Here is a 23,196-nt window from a genome sequence, read left to right as displayed (position 1 = left end):
ACATTTTTCCTAGTGAACTCTAGGTAAATTTCTCCGCAGTACTCCTAGTACATATCTACTAAGTACTCCTATTCCATTTCTCCTAATATATTTCTCCTTTTTACCTTAGCTCCAGCCTTCTGCTCCTTCTCCATTTCTGCTTGATTAATTATTTCCGCTGCCTGCTTGGCCTGCTTTATCTGAGGTCAAAATGACACTTATGATTTACCTGATCTCATTGAGGTCAACTTGACACTGCCTGCTTTGCCTGCTCTCTTTGAGGACAAATTGACACTGAGACTTTGAATCTCCCGGCTGCCAATTCATAGAAAGTGCTAGCCAATCATATTGCTTCAAATTACTGACACGCGTGGACTTGTCGTCTGCTCATACACATTGGTTCAATATGCACAGACTTCACCTCGTATTGAAACACTTATATCGTTAATTAACATACTCACAACATAATACTACGATCGTATTTGGATTGAATACTTGTATCATGATACAAGTAATGAAATACAACAATATGATATCATTTACAGACGAAATTACGGTAACATTAAGAGAACAGATTCGGTGTTCATATCGGACTATGGACGCTTTCGGCATACGAATCTTGGTCATAAAAGACTTTAACAACATCTCACATTATGAATTAAAATATCATACGTATATAGGATGACACAGTCTAATGAAATATAACAATCTCAAAGTATTCAATGTGAATTCGTGTACACTAATAAAACAATAATACACTTTCTTACTAAATGTACAGGACATGATAACACAAATTTCTGAGATACATGTATTAAGCCAACAGACAAACCAATGTGTACATATTGATTTAACGGATTTAAAATCCTGAAGAATTAAACAGCAAGTTATTTGCAATTCAATCTAATGTGGGTTCATGTGCAACCAGTAGAGCAGACCGCAGAGAGGAAATTGTCCTCTCGCGACTGCTCATTGGTCATACCTAAATCACACATGGCTACATTGTGCGTAAGGAAGACCAGCGTTGTTGTCATGCATGCGATGAACCATTAACAGTCAAACACTTTATGATTGAACGCGCTGATTTCAAACAAATAAGTGACAAATTTTATGATGTACCGTCTATGAAAAGATTATTATCCCCCGCTTTCACCGAAACGGGGGATAATAATTTGGGTTTGTCGGTCTGTCTGTCACGCTTCGGTTCCGTGCAATAACTGAAACAAATGTTAACCGATTTTCAAACTTGGTAACAGGGTTAAATTCCTTAAGGGCTCGGCCAAGTCATTATCTGCCGTTTCTGTTGATTAACTTTCGCAAATATTTTTGACAACCTCTTTAATCGGACTCCATTTGGCAGAGGTATGGCTCCTTGATTAACAAAAAACGTCATTGTCTACAGTTTCTGTATAAGGCTTTTTTTCTTCGAGTTTCAATTTATACATGAGGTCTCAACAATACGATACTCACATGTTTAAACCTAACCTCAATAATGTTTACCTGCGATTTGTCCTGTAAGCGGAGGATATAAATTCCACGAATGTGCTTGTTGAATTAATATTTGAATATTTACACTATTGATCTTTACAATAAAATATGATATATTGTGGAATCAATTTGTTCGATATCGATGTGTTTCATTAATCCTTTACATATTTTAAGCTATTAAATGTTGGTTTGGTGTGTTTATTGTCGTGAATGACTCTTTGTATAGTGGTTTTGCCCTAAATGACTCACATTGTCGATGGGCCGTTAAACAATACAAAAACAAACAAAACAAAACAAACGTTTATTTTATAACGTTGTTGCCCAAGTAAAACGTTTATTTTACATTTTAATTGATTTATCTTATATTTTTGTTTAGTTAAATCTTATTTGCAATATTTTGTGTACGTGGAATAATTTGTTTTCGCAGTTACCTAACCTCATGCTGAACTTTTTACTGCTTATTTCTAACAAAGTAGCACTCTAAAGTTGGCATATAACCGTCATATCGCAAGGAGGCACATTAATCAACATACCCTGCCTCCAGTGCAGATGCACACAAGCACGTATACGTTACACACATGAACAAACAGTGCTGGATCCGTAACCCCATTGAATATCACTATCAAGGTTACACAGTAATCAAAACTCCACAAGTCAAGTCAAGGAATGCAGTCAAATTATCTCACAAAATATACTTTTCGGCTCAGCGTCGACACATGTGCTGTCACGTTGAATGTTTCGATACTATATAGGTGGCATTCTGTAGTATCGGTATCGAACATGAAACTTCCACAGGACTTGTACTTGTAACACACCTTCCCACACTGTCCGTTGTTAGGAGCCGTTGTTTGGTGTATCACAGGAAGCACTTTGTCCGGAATACCAAGTTTCCCAATCCAACACGCTCTACCTAAAACTAATATAATAGGACGATTAGACAGAACGAAAAGTAATATGTAAAACTTTGATCGGACATCATTCTATTAACATTGTTAACCTGTGCAGGTTGGGGGAAAGAATAGAACTGGTGAACCGCTTACTTATTGGGGGATTGACAAAACACTACCTGCTCTTACAAACTCGCTGCATAATTTATAAGTAACGACTACTTTGTGAACCTAATGCAGATTGCGTATTTTTCTTTACTTTTATACATTGAAGACAACAGTGAGGTATTGCCAAGCAAATCACTCAAATCCCAAATATTGCGATGAGTTAAAGATTAATTTTGGTTGCTATTAATTTCTCTAATAAAGGTCACAAAAGTAAATCCCCAATTCTCCATGGGTTCCTACATAAGTCGCCTCTTAAGATACATGCAATGAGAAACAGCAGGGGCATTTTTCGATCCCCGATTTTTAGATATTTTCCCTCTTGCAATGGAAATAAATTGTGAAGAATGCAAAATTTGTCTTTTCCGGTACATATCATAAATACCTTTACAAAACATTCTAATTACATGAATCAAGTTGGTTAGTAATGCCTTCTGCTTTTATCTAAAAAAGCACGTTAGTCTTACTTGAAAACAAGAAATCATTTATGCAATACATTATTGTTTCCAAACCACACTGACCTCTGACAATATGAGAGTATGACCGTTAGTCTTACTTGAAAACAAGAAATCATTTATGCAATACATTATTGTTTCCAAACCACACTGACCTCTGACAATATGGGAGTGTTGTAGAACCCATGTATATAGCCTTTATGAATAACGTAGACAAGAACAACGGTTTTATTGCGTTTGTGAAGCATCACCTTACTGAGTGATTTAACTTCAATTGATTACAGCAGAAGACCAATGCTAGGCCTGCAACATAAAAAAAAGAATATTTAAACTTCGTTTAGTATTGCATACCTGTATGACCTTCAATGTTGATGAGCTGTTCTATTTTTAATCAAAATCAATATAAACAGACGTTGTAAACAACATACATTTTGGACATCCAAGAATCTCAAGATGAAAGGAAGGATAGCTGAACCACGTTTCCGGATGGATGCGAATAAATTTGGCCAGGATGTTTTCGTTCACAGCACGAGTCACTAGTGTCGTCCCGTCATTGGCTGCTTGGTAAATCTAAGCAAAACAAACAAACATAACCTCGAAAACGAGATAAATGACAACAATATGTGGTCTCTGCTCAGCCTGTTTAATGTAATAAAGTGTTTACATTTCTCGCGCAATTTTTATTGTTCTTTTTGCAAATTTTATCTTCTTATTTGCTTTTTATGTAACTTATTTTGATTTACTTCTCTCCTACCCAGCCCCCGAATGTCTTCTGTTTAAAGGACAGTGAAGACAAGAAAAGACCTGTGTCTTTCTTTTTATGTTCTGTGTCTTCCAATAATTTAAGAGGACGACATGTACAGTTGTTNGTGTGCACGATGGGCGAACGATAAAAAGCTGGACGATCATTGCTTGCGCACATCTGTGCGCACGATGGACGGACGTTGTGCGATAACAATCGTGGTTGGTGTAAATTGAGGAATGCCTTAACAATTTATACGGTTTCATGTTTAAACATATAAACTTGATGTTTACGTATGTTTCTATATTCTAGCAACATCTATAAACTTATCTTTCTGTCTATACATTCTTATATTTAGAAATTGTTTTGTCTGTGTTTTTAAACAAACTTAATCGACACATGTAAAATTACAACTCGTCGGGTAAGGCCGAGGGTGTGAAAATCCAGGTGAAGGGGAGCTATAGGCAAACAAATGCAAATAACAAATACTATTCATTACGGTCAAACGGTATCGCATATCAGCTCTGTGTGTCAGCACTGGTCAGGTAAAACTCCGGACACTCATCAAATTGTTATTTACCTGTTCTGTTACCTTGGAGCCAAACCCATTCTTGACAGCCTAATTGTCGCTGTAATACTGTGTAACACGCATTGTGAAATTGTATAATCTCAATTATTGTGATGAGAAATTACAGATATATACATCGCGTACAAGTGAAGCCTTACGTATCTTTGTCATTCCGTAATTTTGATCTATAAATGATACCAAATCGCACAGTTGTGCGGAGTGAAGCGCACAACTGGGCGAACGATTGCTAAATCGCACAGTTGTGCGCACCATGTGTGAACGATGTGTGCGGACGGTGTGTGAACGATGTATGCACGGTGTGCGCACGCTATTTTTGGTGCGTTGTGCGGTCCCACAACTGTAAGATACCAAAAGTAATCTGCTGTCCTCTCTTGGGGTCGTTTTCGTTTCTTATCTTTCTTTTTTCCCTGTATTTCCTTTCTACAATCTATCTTGATGGTTGTGCCCCCTAGACATCCGTTCTTATATACTCCATAATGTTTAACGCGTTAATATTTGTGTCGAGAGACCGTAAAGCCTTAATAAAGAATTTTGCAGAGCAGACGTTTGACCTTAAGCCATTTTTTCATATGTTAACTTACTTGACGATTCCTTAAACGTAACAACTGACTGTCTCATTTTATAAAACATTTAAACTTTTAACTGCTTTCGAATTAATTTCCAATATGTTTTGTTCAATCTGTATAGGTTCTAAATGTTTCTTCTAGGGGAACGACGGAGAAAGAAAAGGTGGTTAAAGCAGAATCACTACTTCTCCTGTGAGGAAAATGAAGAGACCAAAATATCTGCTGCCTCCATGACAACATGTATGATAAATGTGTCTGGATATAATACAGGGATACAATATAATATATAAAATATTATAAATATTTATATGTAGTACCCGCCGTTAGCGACTTCATGTGGTTTATTTCAAAAACTAAGTTTATATGAAGACGGACGCCTTGAGTTTGGTATAATTTGATATGGTTTAGGTTCCTGTCATCGTTTAAGGTCATTTAAGAACGTGCCTCTGTGTTTGTTTGCCCTCATCCCTTCGCCGAGGTAAGGAAAACTTTTGGATTGTCCCCTGGCGGGCCTATATCAAAATCCTTTAAAATGGTAGTTTTGTAATCCCTGCTTTTCATTCAGCATTTAAGAGAATGGCAACAACTGTAGCCAGCGGAATGGTGACTCCATGTGTGCAGTGTATGTGTGCTTGCGTGTGTGTTTGCAGGAGACAGAGTATGTTGGTGTGCTTGCCTCATTGTGATAGCGCGGATCTAATGCCGACTTTATAGTGCTATTCTAATGAAATACCTTGCCGAAGGCACCTAGCACAGCATTCCGCGCGGTCCCATAATACTGACAACGGTTGAGCCAGTTGTTGTCATTACCCTTAATGCTGGACGTTAAGTAGAGAATAACAACTACCATTGGTAAGGACTTTGGTATGTCCCGGCCTTGGGAGAGACCCATTGCCATCCTCATCTGGGCGAACGCTCTCAACATTCAAGCCCAAAGTGACGCCTGCTGTTGCCCACGGCATTATCGTAGGAGGCGACAAATTAGAACCCCCTACAGAATTGGGTATTTGCTTTGGTGTCCTCTATTTAGGGATACAAAAGCGACCACAATAAATTTTGGTGTGCCAATTGCAATATTTGGAATCTTTATCTTTCTTTCTGCATCTAACATTTAATAAAACAAATGCGTCACAAATTAACTATTTTGCATTAACTATGAAATAGTTTTTCAACTGATACCAATCACTCTTGTTTGCACGAATGGAAGGTATATTTGCAATTACAATATCTACTGCACCGCCGACCTACCAAATTTTAAAATGTATGCACTATACAAAATATGTTTGATATAGTTTCGTTGCTATGAACACATTAACATTTTGATTCAATTGATATTTGTAATAAGATAATATTACATTCTACAACAATGTTCTTATACAAGTAAATGATGATTATGGTGTTCACAGTATTGTTAGCCCGTTATGCTTAAAGTAAACAATAGGTGATCAGACAGTGCAACACGTGGAAGTTTAAACTAATACACACATGAAAAAATAGGTTCAACCTTTTTGTTCCCTAGATTGTCGGTGACGTCACTCCAACTGATTCCGTCCTGACTTGTTTTCATTGTGAGGGATGTTAAATATTGCTGTACCCTGCCTTGGATCACGAGGGCCGTCACAGCAGACATGTGTTGGAATTCAACCTATGCAAGGAAATAATGTATTAATAAAGCATATCAACCATTTAGCACATACAAATCAACTAAGATAGAGTCGGGGAAACGAGGTTTGTTTCGGATTTGTTCTTCAATTTTGTTGTGTTTTGGGTTTTCGTCCTCGCAACAGTCAATAGCATATGAAGATTGGTGGCAAGCTAGAGTGACATCACCAAAAGTAAGAGTAGGTAAGAGACAAAGTCTGATCGAAAAAGACATTCAAAGTGTCAATAGAGGGTGGGATGGGCAGGAGATCGATTTTTGCCTTTTCAGTGTCTTCTTAGTGGAAGACATTGAAGGAAACTCGGATTCGGCAGTAGGTCCCATATGGGTGGCCTCTTGTAGTAATTGGGTTTTTCGCAGGTTAAACGGCCTTTCGACAAAAGGTCATTTTGGCCTTAAATGTTGAAGTTGTCGGGGAATTGTGAAAGCTGCATTATTTCATAGAGCCCTATTTCTGTGTGTAATTAAAACTTGTTGTCACTGTGATTTTTTCATATAGTTTTTTCATGTTTTGTACATAAAACATGTTTAAGATCGGTACACGTGCTCATAAAATGTTCAGTAGCGAGTGTATGATCACAAGTGTACATGGTTAATGCATGTATGTCCCGTTCTAAACTACCGTTTCTTTGCTATTGTTTTAATGACAATGCATAAATATGTTGAACTAATACGTGTTGTGAAAGTGTAGGTTTTGTCGCCTTATTAACTTTCACATTTTCACTAATTTCAACATAACCTATTACCCAGCAAAGGGTAATTGTCTCTCAAACTTCCTTGTTTGGTAAATTTTGTTAAACGCTCTAACGTTCGTAATCAAGTCATGCAAGGACGTGCATATATGCGTGTACGAGTGCTTGAGGCAGGGTATGAAAGTATTTGTAATTGTATTGTTTAACGGCCCATCGACACATTTGAGTCATTTAGGGCCAAATAACAATGTAAAAAGGTTTAAATGTGTAAAATATGTCAAAATATATCAATACGACAATAGCAAACGAATCGTTTAAGAAATAGCTTTTAATAATTGAATGTTAATAATCATAGATTGAATGCACAGAAACTATATCAAATAAAAGTTTCACAGATGGTTTTTGTTTTTTGTTTTTTTGTTTTGTATTGTTTAACGGCCCATCGAAAATGCGAGTCATTTAGGGCCAACAATACTGCAAAAAAGACATTCACAAAAATAAACACATCAAACAAAAATTTGATAGCTTAAAATATGTAAAGGATTAAAGAAATACATCAATATCGAACAAATTGGTTGCACAACATATCATATTTTATTGTAAAGATCAATAGAGTGTAAATAGTCATATATTAATTGCACAGAAACTGTATAAAATAATCTTTTTATAGACGGTACATCATAAAATCAGTCACGTATTTGTTTGAAATCAGCGCATTCAATCATGAAGTGTTTCACTGTAAATGGTTGATCACATGCATGAAAATAAGGCTGGTCTTCCTTACGCAAAATGTAACCATGTGTAATGTAGGTATGGCCTATGCAGTCGCGAGAGGACAATTTTCTCACTGCGGTCGGCTCTACTTGTTGCATATAAACCCACATTAGGTTGAATTCCAAATAAATTGCTGTTTAATTCTTTAGACCATTTATTTTGCCAATTCGTTTTAATACAATTTGTTATAGAAGGTTTAATATCAGAAAAGGGCAGTTTAATATCTTTTGGATGTAGGTTAAGGGCTGCTCATGTCCGTTTATTCCGACATGACCTGGTATCCAAATCAAGATCAGGCGGCAAAACAATAAAAATCTGTTAATAAGAAGGGCGATGTTTTGTATGAGAATGTTGTTCAAATTGCATTTTTTAATACTTTGTATTAGTGAAAGAGTAAGAACAAATTATTGCTGTGTTAATTTTATTATTTTCATCCAAAGCCAGATCAACGGCAGTAGTTTCAGCAGTAAAAATAGATGCATTTTTTTGGTAATCGACAGGAAAAAGATACGTTACCATCAACACATGCTGCTGTAACTTTTTTTCAAATATAGAGCTGTCCGTATATAAAAGTTTATGTGAAGTAAATCCCGAGATGAACTCGGAATAAAAGCTCTTGTATTGAACCAGGAGAGTGCCAGATTTTTTTTTATTATTGTGTAATTCTAAATTCACTTCAGGCAGTCAATACGTATTGTCCATGGTGGAATATCTGGTATTATAGTTATTTCGATTAATGATAGGTCTGAATCCGAATTTTCCAGTAGTTTTTGAAGTCGTATTCCAAAAGACGGGATAATTTCTCATTTCGTTCGAAAAGCTGTGTATACTTTGGATAAAATACTGATTGGAAAGCTGGGTTTTCTGGATTTGATTTTAACTGGTAAGCAAATTGTAGACATAATTTTGTTCTTTTATCACTAACATATCGCAGCCTCCCAAAACACACATGCATACATCTTGCACACATGGGAGTCCGTCCTTAAATGACCATAGACGTTAAACAATACTAAAACCAAAGCAAATCAAATTTGTATCAATAAGTGACGGTGCATTTGCTTCAACGCAGAGCTTGCAGCTGGTGATGTGCGAAAAGCACCTAAAACGAGACGAAGCTCCTGATGATGAAGTGGGTCAATAATTTGCAAATATGACTTGCGGGCTGACCCAAATAATGTTATAAAGGAACCATAATCAAGCTTTGAGCGAACAAGTGTGCGGTATTGAACCGGGAGAGTGCGAGATATTTTATAATAGTGTAATTCTAAATTTATTTGAGGTAGCTGAATTGTCCATGGTGGAATATCAGGTATTGAAGCAATGTCGATTGATTGTGGGTCTAAATTTGAAGATTCCAGTAATTTTTGAAATCGTACGCCAAAATGAATTAACGGTATTAATTAATTATAACGTTCATAATGTATTTGCATGAAGGCACGCACCCGGCAAGTATTCAGTAGATAAAGCTGGCAGCACTTAACCTCAATACGAAAGATATTAAACTGCCTTAATTTTATTAAAACAAACTGGCAAAGTAAATGGTCTAAAGAAAGAAACAATAAGATATTCGCACTTCAACCTAATGTAGATTCATGTGCAAAAGGTAGAGCAGATCGCAGAGAGGAAGTTGTCCTCTCGCGACTACGCATAGGGAAACCTACATCACACATAGCTACATTTTGCATGGGGAAGAACAACCTTGTTGTCATGTCTATGACCAACCATTTACAGTCAAACACTTTATAATTGAACGCCCTGATTTGAAACAAATACGTGACAGATTTTATAATGTACTCTCTATGGAACGTTTATTCGATATAGTTTCTGTGCAATCAATATATGATTATTTGGCAATCAATTTCCATAATAAGATATGGTATATTTTATCAACAATTCGTTTGCTTTCGATATCTTTTGACGTCTTTCAACATTTTAACCTTTTGTTTCTTTTTTTTAGCTCATCTGGTCTGTCAACTTTTCCTTTAAAATGCTACTAGTCCTGAACGGCTAATCAGATTTTGAGAAAATCTGGTCTGGAGCATCTTTAGGCCAAGGGGACTCAATTTTGTATAAATGGTGGATGTGGCCCTCTTGTGGCCAGAGGGGCGGGTCCAATAGGGGAAATGGAGGTAAATCTTTAAAATCCTTCTTCTACCATAGGGACTAAGATATTTCATCCTAATTTGGTCTGGAGCATTGTTGGGTCAAGGGGACTCAATGTTGTATAAAAGGTGGGTGTGGCCTCCCTGCGGGCAGAGAGGTGGGGCCCAAATTAGTCTGGAGTATTCTTGGGCCAAGGGAACTCAAGTTTGTATCAACAGTGAGTGTGCCCCCCCCCCCCCGAATTTTGTCCAAATTTGTCCAAAGTCTGACCCCCTGGGGGCAGAGAGGCGGGGCCTAAAAAGAGATATAGAGGAATAGCTTAAATATTGTTCTTCCGTTGGGATGAAATTTGAACAGTAGCATCCTATTTGGAAGGGAAATTTGTATACATGGTCGGTTTGAACACCCTGGGGCCTGAAGGTCGGGGCCGAGCAGTGGGAAAAAAATCCTTCTTTTTCTGTAGAAATGATAGGTTTTGATTACATTTGGGATGAAGCAGCCTTAGGTGAGGGGGGGGGGAACAATTTTGTATAAACGGCGGGTCTGACCCTGCTTGTGGAAGATAGGCAGGACCAAATAGGGAAAATAGAAAAAAAGCTGTAAAGTCCTTTTCCTTCTGTAGGGATGATGTCCATTTTTGGTCTAAAGCATCCTTGAGTAAAGGGGACCTAATTTTGTATCAACGATGGCTCTGACCCCCCTGGGGGCAGACGGGCGGGTCCCAATATGGTAAACATACACCTTTTACTTGAGTAATGACACGATTTTATCCAGTTGCATATGAATATAACCGCTGACTAACCATGTAACACTTTCAGTAACATCTGGCTGATCTATTTTGCTTACATTTCCAGGTGATACCCCTGGGCGTCTTGTTATGTATTTAGTTTTTTGTGAATGTCTATTTTTGCACTTTTGTTTGGCCCTAAATGACTCAAATTGTCGATGGGCCGTAAAACAATACAAAACAAACAACCAAACAAGCAATGTTCTAAATGCCGAATGTTCAGCAGGAATGACAACTACCATATTTCAGGATTAATGTCGATATAAAGGAGGTGTAGCGGATAGCATAGGTTCTTAAAAAATGTAAGACTGCATTGACTTTACCTGCAGGTATTCTGACTTTGATGCCCTGGCAGGACACCAAGCCTTGTTTAGGTCATTACCGTTGATCCTGACAAATCGGGGAAAGCATGTGCCGTCATTGTAAAAAGAAGACGCTGTAAGGGAATCGTCATTCGTTCCGTTAATCAGTTTATCAATACACTCGCAATCTACAACAGAAGAAAGATACTAGTTGAACGTTTTGACGCATTACCTGACCTTTTCCCAAATGGATTTTCCTCACTCTTGCATATCAATTTTATTCTTCAACAATAATGAAATAAGGTTTTAACGTTCTGTTAATCACTCTTAGCTTGGTGGCTAGGATGAGGCGCAGGGCGTCTAATTGTGGGAGTACCCTAAGAAAACAATCGTGGTCGGGCATGCTACCCAGTATCTCTTCACGGCCTAGAGGGGAGTCTGCTTAAAGCCGAGTGCGCTATTAACTACGCTACCCGACCATCCCATCTAATCTCCGGCATTTTTTCTCGATCTCTGACCAGCAGGGGTACCATGAAGCTACCGCGCTTGTTCTGAGAAATAATATGCCTGATGCAACGATACATTAACATGACGACACGATACGGATCACGATGCCGTGGTCACGCTAACGATACGTATCACGATACATATAGTAACAGTAGAAGCGAAGCAAAAAGATATGCTGCAAAGTTTTAATGACAATATTACTACTGGAAATAGAGTTGGTCAAAATGGGCATAACTTTAAATGTTTCATACAATATACATCTTTCGACATGCATGCCGAGCTGGAACTTCACTCACCATGTTGGAACTGATGAGTAGCCTAAATTCAGACACCACAAAATCCAGAAAATATCGTAGTTGTATCATGACCCCAAAAATAATTGTGTACCGTACCGTATTCAAAATATCGTGATATATCGTCGCACGATGTATCGTTGCAGTCCCAATCCCACTCCATGTTTCAAAAGAGAACAAGGCATCACAAATTGTGTACCATATATGAGGATTGGTTTTGGTTTGGTTTAATTATGTTTTTGCTGCGTTTCTTATTATAAAGTCACCCCGAAGGAAGTCCGGTGACTTGTTGTTATTGTTCCGTTTCTTACTTACTCTTATTATTCTTGTTTTTCTTCCGCCGCTTTTATCCGCGCTAAATCTCAGGCACTACTAATAGGATCCTTATTAAACTTTGCATACATAATCAGTACGATATCTAGTTGTGCATCTAACTCTTATTTTTCCGCGTCAACAATCATAGATGGCCGCCGCTGCTCTGATTGGCCGAAATCATATCCAGTAATAACATTCGTTCTATTTAACAGAACATAACGACACTTAGTGAAAAGGATGATAACGTCACACCGATCGTTTTCGACAAAAAATATTTCACTTTGAATTAAAAATGGCGGCCAAATGCAGGTTTCTGATTGGTCGAAATTTAGATATATTTTGATGAAATTTGGTATGTAGGTGAAGTGATGCACTACGAACAAAACTGCGGTGTTTGTTTTGTATAAAAACAAACTGGCTGCCGTTTCCTGGGCTCTGATTGGTCAAAAATTCATCGCGAAATCATATCACCAGTAATAACATTCGTTCTATTTATTCGAACATAATGAAACTCAGTGAAAGGGATTATAGCATCACAGCGCTCGTTTTCGACCAAAAAATAAATGACTTTGGATTCAAAATGGCGGTTAAATGCAGGCTTCTGATTGGTCGAAATAACAATATCGTCCAATTTTGATGAAATTTGGTATGTAGGTATAGTATGGCACTACGAACACAACTGCTGTGTTCGTTTTGTAAAAGAACAAAAATGGCTGTCATTTCCTGGCCTCTGATTGGTCCAATTTTCGATATTGTCTGATTTCCATGGAATTTGGTATGTAAGTATATGATGGGACATCGGTCACTTTCGTAGCCTGAGTTTCATATTTCGACAAAATGGCTGCCATTTCCTGGCCTCTCATTGGTCGAAATTTAAATATCGTCCAATTGTGATGAAATTTGGTATGTAGGTGAAGTATGGCACTAAGCACACAACTGCGGTGCTCATTTTGTGAAAGCAGGGGGGGGGGGGGGGGGGGGGGGGGGACTTCCGCTATTGCTCGCAATTGCAATTCTAGTTATTCTTATTATTATTTTCATTATTCTTATTTCTTCCACTTTCTTCTGCCGACGAGGTTTCCGATATTTTCTCGAAAACCTTACATGAGTGTTCGTGTATGACAGGCGTTTGGCAAGAGTATTTTTATTTTGGTATATAGGGATATTAGGGGACTGTGAATTGAACTGCATACGTTTGGTTGCCAGAGCAACCACACAGAGGATTCTGATTGGTTGCAATTTAGAAATTGCTCGATTTTGATGAAAATTGGTATATAGGGATATTAGGGGACTGCAAATTCAATTGTATACGTTTCGTTGCCAGAGCAACCACACAGAGGATTCTGATTGGCTGCAATTTAGAAATTGCTCAATTTCACTGAAATTTAGTATACATACATGTAGGTGTACTATAGCAATGCGATCCTTTTCTGATGCATCTTTGCGACTATGGGGGCATTTTGGGGGACATCTGTAATGGTCCCCCATTACAATTAGTACTTGTTTTGTTTAACGTCTAGTTAACAGCTAAGGTCATTTAAGGGGAAGCAGGGTAGTGGTCACGTGATTTTGAAAAATCACGTGACCGCAATCATAAAAATAGAACCGGAAGTACAAATGTCAGGAAGCCGAGGTAAACAAATATGGCAGACGACAGATGCGGTAGTCGCCGTTATATCAGGGTAAAGGGAAGACTGGCAAAGAAAGGGACTGTGAATAGGTCAGAAAATATGCGTTTTTTGAACGAGAAGAGTTACAGTACCAGCAACCAAGACCACGATTATGTGGCGATTCCACAACACAGACTTGACAGTACTATTTCATCACACACCGTTCAAGATCGCGATATTCATGTCAGCGAGAACGTGGAAATCGGACCAACGAAACCATGGTTTCAGGGACGAAGGGTGGTTGAGCTAGCAGTGCTGTCCGAAAATATGAATTGTGCCAAATGCAATTCGTGGCTTAGGTTTGTTGACATTGTTGACGAGGTAATTTACGGTATGGCAAGTTACCTTTACATATCATGTCCGAACAGTGCATGCCAGCATGTCAACTTGGTACCCACAGGAAAACGAAATTCAAACAAAGGCTTTGACGTCAACTCCAAAGTGTATCTAGGTAAGTAACAAAACCTAATCTTTCTTGATTTCTTTTCTTTTCATGTGATTTCTATCTTCTGTGCAAGACGATTCGGTCCTTTTCCAGTTTGGCCTCAGCTTCTCTATTATAAGATATTTCGCCCCAGAGAGAGAGAAAGAGTTTCCCCCACTCAAATTATAAGTTAGTTTAACCACAGCTGGCACTTGTATCTGGTATTTAATACCTGAGCTAAAATCCAAAATCCACTATGTACACAAATACAACATTGGCATTTGATTTTAGCTCTGGTATTAAATACAAGCTACAAATCATAAAATCATGGGTAGGTTGGTAAGGAAATTATTTTATTTTTTCAATTTTATTTTTATTTATATTGTAAGTAATTAAAATTCAAACAGAATACATGGTGAGATTTTTTTTTAAACAATTAACAAATATAAAAAAGATATCTTTCTGGAAAATGTCAGTACAATATTTTTCTGTAGGGGCTATTTTGGTGGGTATGTAGCTATAGATAGAGGAGGAAACAAACACTATTTTATGTATGGCCTTATAATTATATACACATAAGTATAACAATTGTTTATACATAATAAGCATGTTATTCAAAATGCTGATAATCCTTCTAGATATTTACAGTATGATTAAATTTGAACTAAATTAATATAACCTTCCATTTTTCAGCTATGTTAAATGCAGGAATGGGACCCAATCAAGTGGTTAAGTTTCTTTCTGGTTGTAACATACCTCCTGTAGATGCCTCTACACTACGCAAAATACAGAAGAAACTTGCCCCAGTAGTCATAAGTGCTGCAGAAACATCTTGTAATGATGCACAGAAGGAGGAACTTGACTGTTCAGTCTCTGATGGATTGGAAGTCAGCTTTGATGCTGGTTGGCAGAAAAGAGGTTCTGGATGGCAATATAACAGCCATACAGGTAAATGATAAATATATATTCACGAGAACTCTGTTTTTATAAATATCAAACAAAAAAACAGACTACAAGTTTAAATTGATTTTTGCATGTATTTAAAATAAAATTTCAGAACTCAAATTTTATTGAAAAAGCTAATTAGATTGGGTGTAGCAGGCATCCTCCCCACAAAATACATCAAATGATATGGCTAAGGTCTACTTATTATTTTTTATGTCTTCACTAATACTCCTATGCTATGCTATTTTTTACTTGGGGTCAAAATCAAAAGGTCAATGTCATATACATGTAATAATATTAATCTGTATAGTTTTGGGGTTGGGAGAGTCATATTAAGATGTCACCTAGTTTTTGTCATCCAACTTTTATTTCACTTTCATTAGATGACAGTGACAGTTCATTTCAATAATTGTTGTAGATGCAATGATATTCATGTTAACAAAATTGTGTTCTTTTTACCAGTTATAATTCAAAATAGAAGTTATTAATCTGTATTTTGTTTGGTTTCGCATTGAACTTTTTTTATCAAGGCAGTTCCCAAGTTGTTGTGAATGAAAAAGTGGGTCAGTTTTATTTCTTTGAATGCTTGAGTTTACAAAATAAAGGGAGATAACTTATAATTGACTAAATTTCAGGTCATGCAAGTCTTATTGGGGTCAACACTGGCAAAATTGTGGATTTTGACATGAGAACAAGAAGCTGTAGTGTGTGTCAGTATCACCAGGGAAGGACTGAGACAGTTCCAAATCATGAATGCAATGTAAATTGGACAGGTTTGTAGAATTAATCATAATTGTATGATACATAATGATAACATTTTGCATCTCCAATTCTCCATCAAACCCACTGGTACCAGTAATTTAAATTACAGGTAAATTAACCAGGTCAACTCTCTTCCTTAGGCCTCCATCATTACCTTAATTTTAAATATATTTTAACATAGATTAAAATGTGCAAGTCTTTGTCATCAATTATTATTTGCACTAATATCTTAATCATATTATGCATGTATTATTATGCATGTATTGAAATATTTACACTAGTGTTTTGTTTTTAATAAACACTGTATAAAATCATTTTCTATAATACAATTACTATAGTTCTTTCTGGGATGTATAAATTGTGGCATAACTAATTAGATTGTCATGTCATAATTGGACATTTTCCTGTACATGTGGTGTTCTTTAAAATAGTCATAAGATAATATTTATTATGCTTTGGAAATATCACATATTCATTTTTAAAGTGTAAATATATGGAACACCTGTAAACCATTTTGGGGATTATCAGTGACTTTGTAAATTATATTACCACATACTCAAATTGATGATATCACCACATTACATGAAAAATGGACAGTTTATTTCTAAAATGTGTGTGGTTGCGAGCAGATATTCGATTTTGACACATTATTTTATAATGTTTTTAGGATCAAGTAAAGGCATGGAGCCAGACATGGCATGTTCAATGATAAAAAGGATGGCAGATAAAGGATATGAAGTTGGTACTCTGCATGCTGATAATGACACCACAACTCAGTCCAGATTGCCCCCTTCCATTAAAAAGAAAGATGACAAAACCCATGTGAAGAAAAATCTTTCATCACGTCTATATAGCCTCTCCAAAACACATAAACAACTGAAGGCAAAAAATGTCATCCCTTATATCGTCAGATGTTTCATGTATACAATTTCAAAACATCAAAGCACAAAAGAGATCATGAAGTCAGAACTAGAAAAAATTGTTCCCCATATATTTGGAGACCACAGTCTGTGCTCACCATCCTGGTGCACATATAATAAGGATCCAGCAAAGTTCAGGTAATAATTATTATATTGTTTACATTTTATATAGTAACACCATTTTATAGGAATTTATCTACATCTTATTTATTCTGAATGGTTCTGCAGTACTTTCCTTTTAAAAAAAATCAATTTTTTTTCACCAATATATGACATAGCCACCACGTTATAGAACATGGTTATTTGAAAATCGTTTCAAAAGCTACATTACACATACAGTTATTATTAATACAACAGTAATTGATGGATCATCAGTGTATTAGCTTGTCTAAAAACGTTTTATTGCATCTTTCTTTACATATACTTATAGTTCTTGACTCATAGAAATGAAATAACAAATTTATCCTCTATCGTTATATTCAATACGCCTTACAGATACAAACATTTACCAAATGGAAAGGCACTATCTGGAGACATGTTGAAAGAGGAATTACAAAAGCTGACACAGATATACAAAGATAGAACAGACAGGCTTCTAAACCTTGGGTCAACACAAGCAAATGAAAGTTTTAATAACAGCGTTGCGAGTTTTGCTCCTAAAAACAGGTATATCATTTTCTTTAAAAGAAAACTGTTGTGATGATTCAGTTTTTATTATACAGAAACTTTTTGTTACAAGCACATATTGGTTTACTCCTATTACCATGAGACTGCATGGTGAGAAAGACCCGGTATATTTATACCCCTCGTTACAAAGTTAAGGGGTGGGGGGAGGGGGGTATATATACTTGAATCACTCTGTCTATACAAATTGTACGGGGTATTATAATTAGTTAGTCTATATGCGGCAATTCAACCTTCAAGGTGATAAATTTTCATATTGTTTTTGGTCAGGTTGTCTCTATGTCTATCTCACTGTTTGTCTCCAGAACTGTAACATTGGTCAAGAATAAAACACTTCATGTCAGATCAGGGTTAGGGTCAAGGGTGAATTTGACTATGATAGGTCTTTGCCACAGTTAGGGTCATAGTGTTTAATTAACACATCTCCTGTTTTCTTAAAAACCATATTGTTTATACAAAATCTATTGAACAGGATCTAATGTATGTTATTTTGATATAAAAATGCGATCATTGTGTCTTATTTTGAGGAACATTTTGATTTGTAAATAAAAGGAAACATAACATACACTTTCATGAATTTTTATGTGGTGAAAAATGGGAAAGTTGAGATACAAGCTAAATGTAGCCTGAATTGTTTTTAATTCTATATTGTGTTGTTATTCAGGTTTTATGGTGGTACCAAGTCCTTAAAAGCAAGAGTATCTTCTGCTGTGATGCAAAAGAATGAAGGCTATGGTTGGCTGAGCAAGGCAAGTGTTGACAACATAAAATAATCTCAATTTAGTTAAAAATGTCTTAAATTTGTTGATGCACTTTTCTGATAAAAAAATGTCTAAATTATACTAGATAGTGACTTAATTAATATTTTGTTAACAGAAAAGTCAAGGTCAAAGCTTCATATTTTGTAAGGGCTAGGGTCTTTGTAAAGGTCAAAGGTCAAATTTGCCATGATAGGACTTGGCCAAGGTCAGGAGCTTAGTGTTTTACTAACATATCTGCAATGGCTAATACAAGTAAATGGGATTACAGCCTTAGCTGTCTATACTACTGTCAATTTGAATTATGTTGACTCTTAATTGTTTTTCTTTCCAGGTAAATGAGAATGTCTTGCTTTCTCCTGGCAATATAACTAAATTACATGGAATACGGAGAGATAAAATAAGGAAAAATACCAGGGCTATGAAGTCTACAGTTTCTTTCAAAAGAAAACGTATCTCAAAAAAGGTATACAATATGCAATTCTAATAAACTTGTTAAAATAGTCAGCCTGACCTGTAAAACAAACTTTTTTTTTTGTCAAACAAACAAAATAGTTAAATACAAATGTCTAGTTTTGAGTGAATTGTACCAAGACTGAATACACCATTTTCCTGCATATTATTTTGACGAAATGTTTGAACAAAGTTTCATTTTTCTGCATTTTACAAAGATTCAGAAGGTTTGCCATGATAAGGGAGAATCTGTGAAGGAGGGCGATACTTATGGAGTGGAAATCGAAGTCCAAGGACAAATAGATACAGAGACAATTCCTTCCAAGATCAAACTTACTGGTGAAGAATCTGCAGTAGTGTTTGATTTAGAAACAACAGGTAATAATAAAGACAAAATATTGTGCTTTATCATATTTGTATAAATGAAAGGACCATGTGAGTTATATTACATTCAATCCATTATTGTTGTCTGTTGAATTTAAAAAAAAAAATCATTCTCAATCCCTCCTCCCCTCTCCAAACTGCTTTTTACCATGCATATAAACCAGGCACCATAATATATATCTGGCTTGTTAAGTAAAACCTACCCTGTGTGCTATCATAGTAAAACAAATTTATGTTCCATTGTTTCTGTTACAGGTTTATCAAGGAACTCTGACATTACTCAGCTGGCAGCATACGACGGCAGCGACATTTTTAATCAGTACATAATGCCATGCCAAAAAGTATCTGCAACAGCTTCTTCTATAACAGGATTGACTTATGATTTCCATTCAAACCAGATGTATCATCATGGAAAACCAGTCATCAGTAAAGATGTTCGTGTTGTTTTGTTGGACTTCATCGAGTACCTTAGTAAGAAGAAGAAACCAATCCTTTTTGGTCATAACATTGCAGCTTATGATGTACCAGTTTTACTGAAAAAGTTACAAGAAAGTCATTTGCTGTCAGAATTTCTTCAACATATAACAGGCTGCATTGACACATTGAAATTAGCGAGAAGAAAGTTTAGCAAAAGTGAAGTTGGAAATTACAAGCAACAGAATCTTGTTTCAAAATTACTTGGCAAAGAATATGATGCACATGATGCAAGTGCTGATGTAACAAGTCTTCATGAACTTCTTGGACAGCTGAACTATTCTGAAAAAGATATTTTTGCTTTCAATGTGACAGCATTGACGGACACTTTCACCCCATTAATGAGAGCATCTCTTATCACCAAACCAACAGCTAGGCGATTAGCACAATGTGGACTTTGCCTGAGACACCTTCAGTTAGCATTCAAGAGAGATACTGAAAATGGACTGAGATATGTGTTGTCAGAGCATGGATTTAATGCAAAAACTGTCAAGGCTGTCACAAGTTTCTTAACAAACAAAGAGGAATGATAACCTAATATGTATATTGGTGTCTAGCCCAAATAATTCAAGAATGGCTACACCTCCTGCTTGAAATCTGCTATGAATAGTTTATAATAAGACCACATGATCCTATGGTACACTTGTAATAATGTATTGTTAAAATCAGTTTTTAACATGTCAGAAATGAGTTAATGAAATTTACATTGGGTCCATCCATTCCAATCTGCACTAGCTTACTTGCAGTTGCATTCAGTTCACTATGAATAACACCTTCTTGAGTTACATGTCATTTGCTGTGGCATGACCAGGAAATTGATAATCAAAATATCTTGTTTTTAGAAAATTTTCCTCTTCATCCAAAAATCAAACATTACATGCATAACCATGTGTTTATTAGCCTGCGAGTCAAGCAATTTGTCAAAAAGAACTGAGTATTTATCTTCTGATCATTCACTAACAAATGCTCTGCTGTTCTGAAGGCAGCTATAATATACATGTGAATTTGTTCGCAATGTTACCGTCAGGAAACATGAGGGGAAATAATTTAGAAATGTCAAAGAACTGTTTTACTGTTTGCAAATCAAGAGTCAAAAGTGTTTCAGCACGTACATGTTGAGTATTAGCAGGTTTTACACACTCTGTGGGTTGAGCTATATAGCTGTAAAGTCCTACCTGCTTTTTTTTAGCTATTTTCATGAAATGCAACCTCAATAGATGTTTTATGCGACTTTGCTGCAATTTAATGAAAATTCAAATGTGAAATCAAAAAATAGCACAATGCAGCTATAATTTAAATATGGATATAGCTATATAGCTCAACCGACAGAGTGTACTGGACCTAATTATTAAGAGCGACAAAATCACTTTGTCACCAGCAGCACGAGCATTAGCTGAAACCGAGAAACGTACTTAAAGCATTCGCTGTAGTTTCGGGGGTTTTCGTAGGCTGAGTATTAGCGTGTTCCTTTAAAAAAAAACGAATCTGGGCTCGAATCGCTTGCCCACAGAATGGTTTGTTTGTAGCAGTAATGCATGCTCCCCCATCTTGCCTAGGTTGCGAACGATACATTTTGCCACGTCCTTGACGCCTTTAAATTCTCTGGTCGGTCTGGCGAACCATTGATCGCAAGCCACTTCCGATTAAATGCACACTTTCCCTATTCTGACCGTACTGTTCGTTCAGAATGCGGCTCGTCCAATTGTTTTTTCCTAATCTTTATCGCGAAGAAGCTTCAAATTTAAAGTATGTACACCGAAGGTATCAAACGTAATAATGACCCGGAATAGTATCAGTAGTATTGGAAACAGAAGCCGGTAGATGATTTCCGGAATATTATACCCCCTCACATTTTTGTTTGTTTTTATTTTGTTTTATACATTTTACGACCATTTATTCATTTCACGACCGTTTATTTTTTAAATATCTTTAAATCTTATGCACAAAGTGGCATCATAACCTTGATATAACAGTGTTTTCATTAGTTTTTAGGGTTTGTCAAGACAGTTACTGATTTTTAAGGTTTTTAAAGGCTTTTTACATAGTTTTTATTTAATTTTTTTATTTTGACATCTTTTTCAATGATAATTAAAATGTGTGCGAACCATGTTTTCAAATATATTGATCAAAGTAATATTTCAAGTTTAAGGTTATATCTCGATACATGAGATAGAGACTTCAAATTTGGTCAAGTGAAAGTCAAGGTCAAAACTATATCAGGTCAAGGTCATATTTCAAGATTTAAGGTCGTATATACTACAGAAGTACTTGTCCTCCTTGAAAGGGACTGTGTTGGCAATACACATCTTGTTCATATGTACAATTGTAACTCATTCATATACAATCTGTTCTAAAAATAGCACCATTCCAGCAGCATGTCTTTATATTCCCAACTCTGTAGACTAAAAAGTAAGAAAGAAACATGATCTCATATTCCTATCAAATATTTACAATACAAATGACTTTATAATTTTAGTGTTTCAAAAACTATTAAATGACAGATTTTCAGGATATATTCAAAATAATTGCCAGTTTACCCTGTTAGAAAATGCAAAATTTGCCAAATTTTGTCATTTTTTTCCTGTTTTGGTAGATTTACCAAAATCAAAACTCAAATTTATCATTTTGCATTTGAAAAATATGTCTTCTGTCCTAACTTTCGAAAAATGTGTTTGAAAATTTTGAAAAATAAATTTTATACAGTTGAAAATGACTTTGTTGTGAATATTGAAAATTTTGTGACAAGGGAGATAACTAAAATTGAATTACCTCCCTTATATATCAAGAAAGTGACCATAATATTATAATATGTTACAGAGGACAACTAAATGTATGTATGTGGAAAAAATGAAAAATATTAATTGACTAGATTTTTTTACAAATAACACATAACACCCTGTTCCTCCTTAAGGAGGTGCTGGAAACTGAATAGAAAACCCAATGATGTAACAGTAACTGCTTTAGCGACTGAATCCGTTGAAAACATTGTCATGGCAAAAAACTGTATGGAGTTTCATAAAGTTTCTTTGAGGAATGAACTTGATACAGCGATGACCAAGTTTTTTCCAAAAATCGTAACAGTGACCTTGAACTTCAACGCAGGTATTGTCACACCAAACACTTGTTTGTAGTATCTTGATGTTCGGTTGAGAAATGGAGTCACTAAAGCGATGCCAAAGAGTGTAACATACGTACGTACGTACGGGCGGAATCCTATATCCCCTCGAACTTTCGTTGGGAGAGGATTGTAAGCGACGAAACTATAATCGATCTGCTGCCCAATCAATGCAACATTTTAGTTCGTTGTGAACAATTGTATTGCCTATAAGATCATTTATTGAACGTAGATGTTGTCTGTACCACCATATAGAGTACACAATTCATAGTCCGTTCCAAATGACCAGTTTGACCACTCGAATTG

The 23,196-nt window shown here is 36.1% G+C and overlaps 2 protein-coding genes across 3 annotated transcripts in view; one reads left to right on the top strand and one right to left on the bottom strand.

Annotated features, from left to right (window-relative positions):
- Positions 1 to 1,616: 1,616 nt before the first annotated feature.
- LOC110440512 (neuropilin-2-like) overlaps positions 1,617 to 23,196 on the bottom strand; it is a 65,595-nt gene continuing 44,015 nt past the window's right edge. For both annotated transcript variants that reach the window (XM_021483634.1, XM_021483633.1), the window contains exons 3-6: positions 11,208 to 11,374; positions 6,373 to 6,513; positions 3,400 to 3,541; positions 1,617 to 2,380 (exon numbers count right to left, since the gene is read on the bottom strand). In XM_021483634.1, coding sequence (XP_021339309.1) covers positions 2,142 to 2,380; positions 3,400 to 3,541; positions 6,373 to 6,513; positions 11,208 to 11,374 — 689 coding nt within the window. In that variant the 3' untranslated portion in view covers positions 1,617 to 2,141. The remainder of the gene's footprint in view (positions 2,381 to 3,399; positions 3,542 to 6,372; positions 6,514 to 11,207; positions 11,375 to 23,196) is intronic.
- On the top strand, positions 13,844 to 20,915 carry LOC110440511. Its single transcript, XM_021483631.1, has 9 exons — positions 13,844 to 14,422; positions 15,089 to 15,343; positions 15,976 to 16,113; positions 16,770 to 17,160; positions 17,518 to 17,688; positions 18,371 to 18,455; positions 18,799 to 18,930; positions 19,136 to 19,295; positions 19,557 to 20,915. The coding sequence occupies exons 1-9, from the start codon at positions 13,945 to 13,947 to the stop codon at positions 20,303 to 20,305; spliced, it is 2,559 nt and encodes an 852-aa protein (XP_021339306.1). The 5' UTR covers positions 13,844 to 13,944; the 3' UTR covers positions 20,306 to 20,915.

This window comes from Mizuhopecten yessoensis, unplaced genomic scaffold (genome assembly GCF_002113885.1).
Source record: "Mizuhopecten yessoensis strain PY_sf001 unplaced genomic scaffold, ASM211388v2 scaffold11183, whole genome shotgun sequence".
Lineage (NCBI taxonomy): Eukaryota > Metazoa > Mollusca > Bivalvia > Pectinida > Pectinidae > Mizuhopecten > Mizuhopecten yessoensis.
Note: the sequence above shows the minus strand (reverse complement) of the source record. Positions and strands in the feature narration are given on the sequence as shown.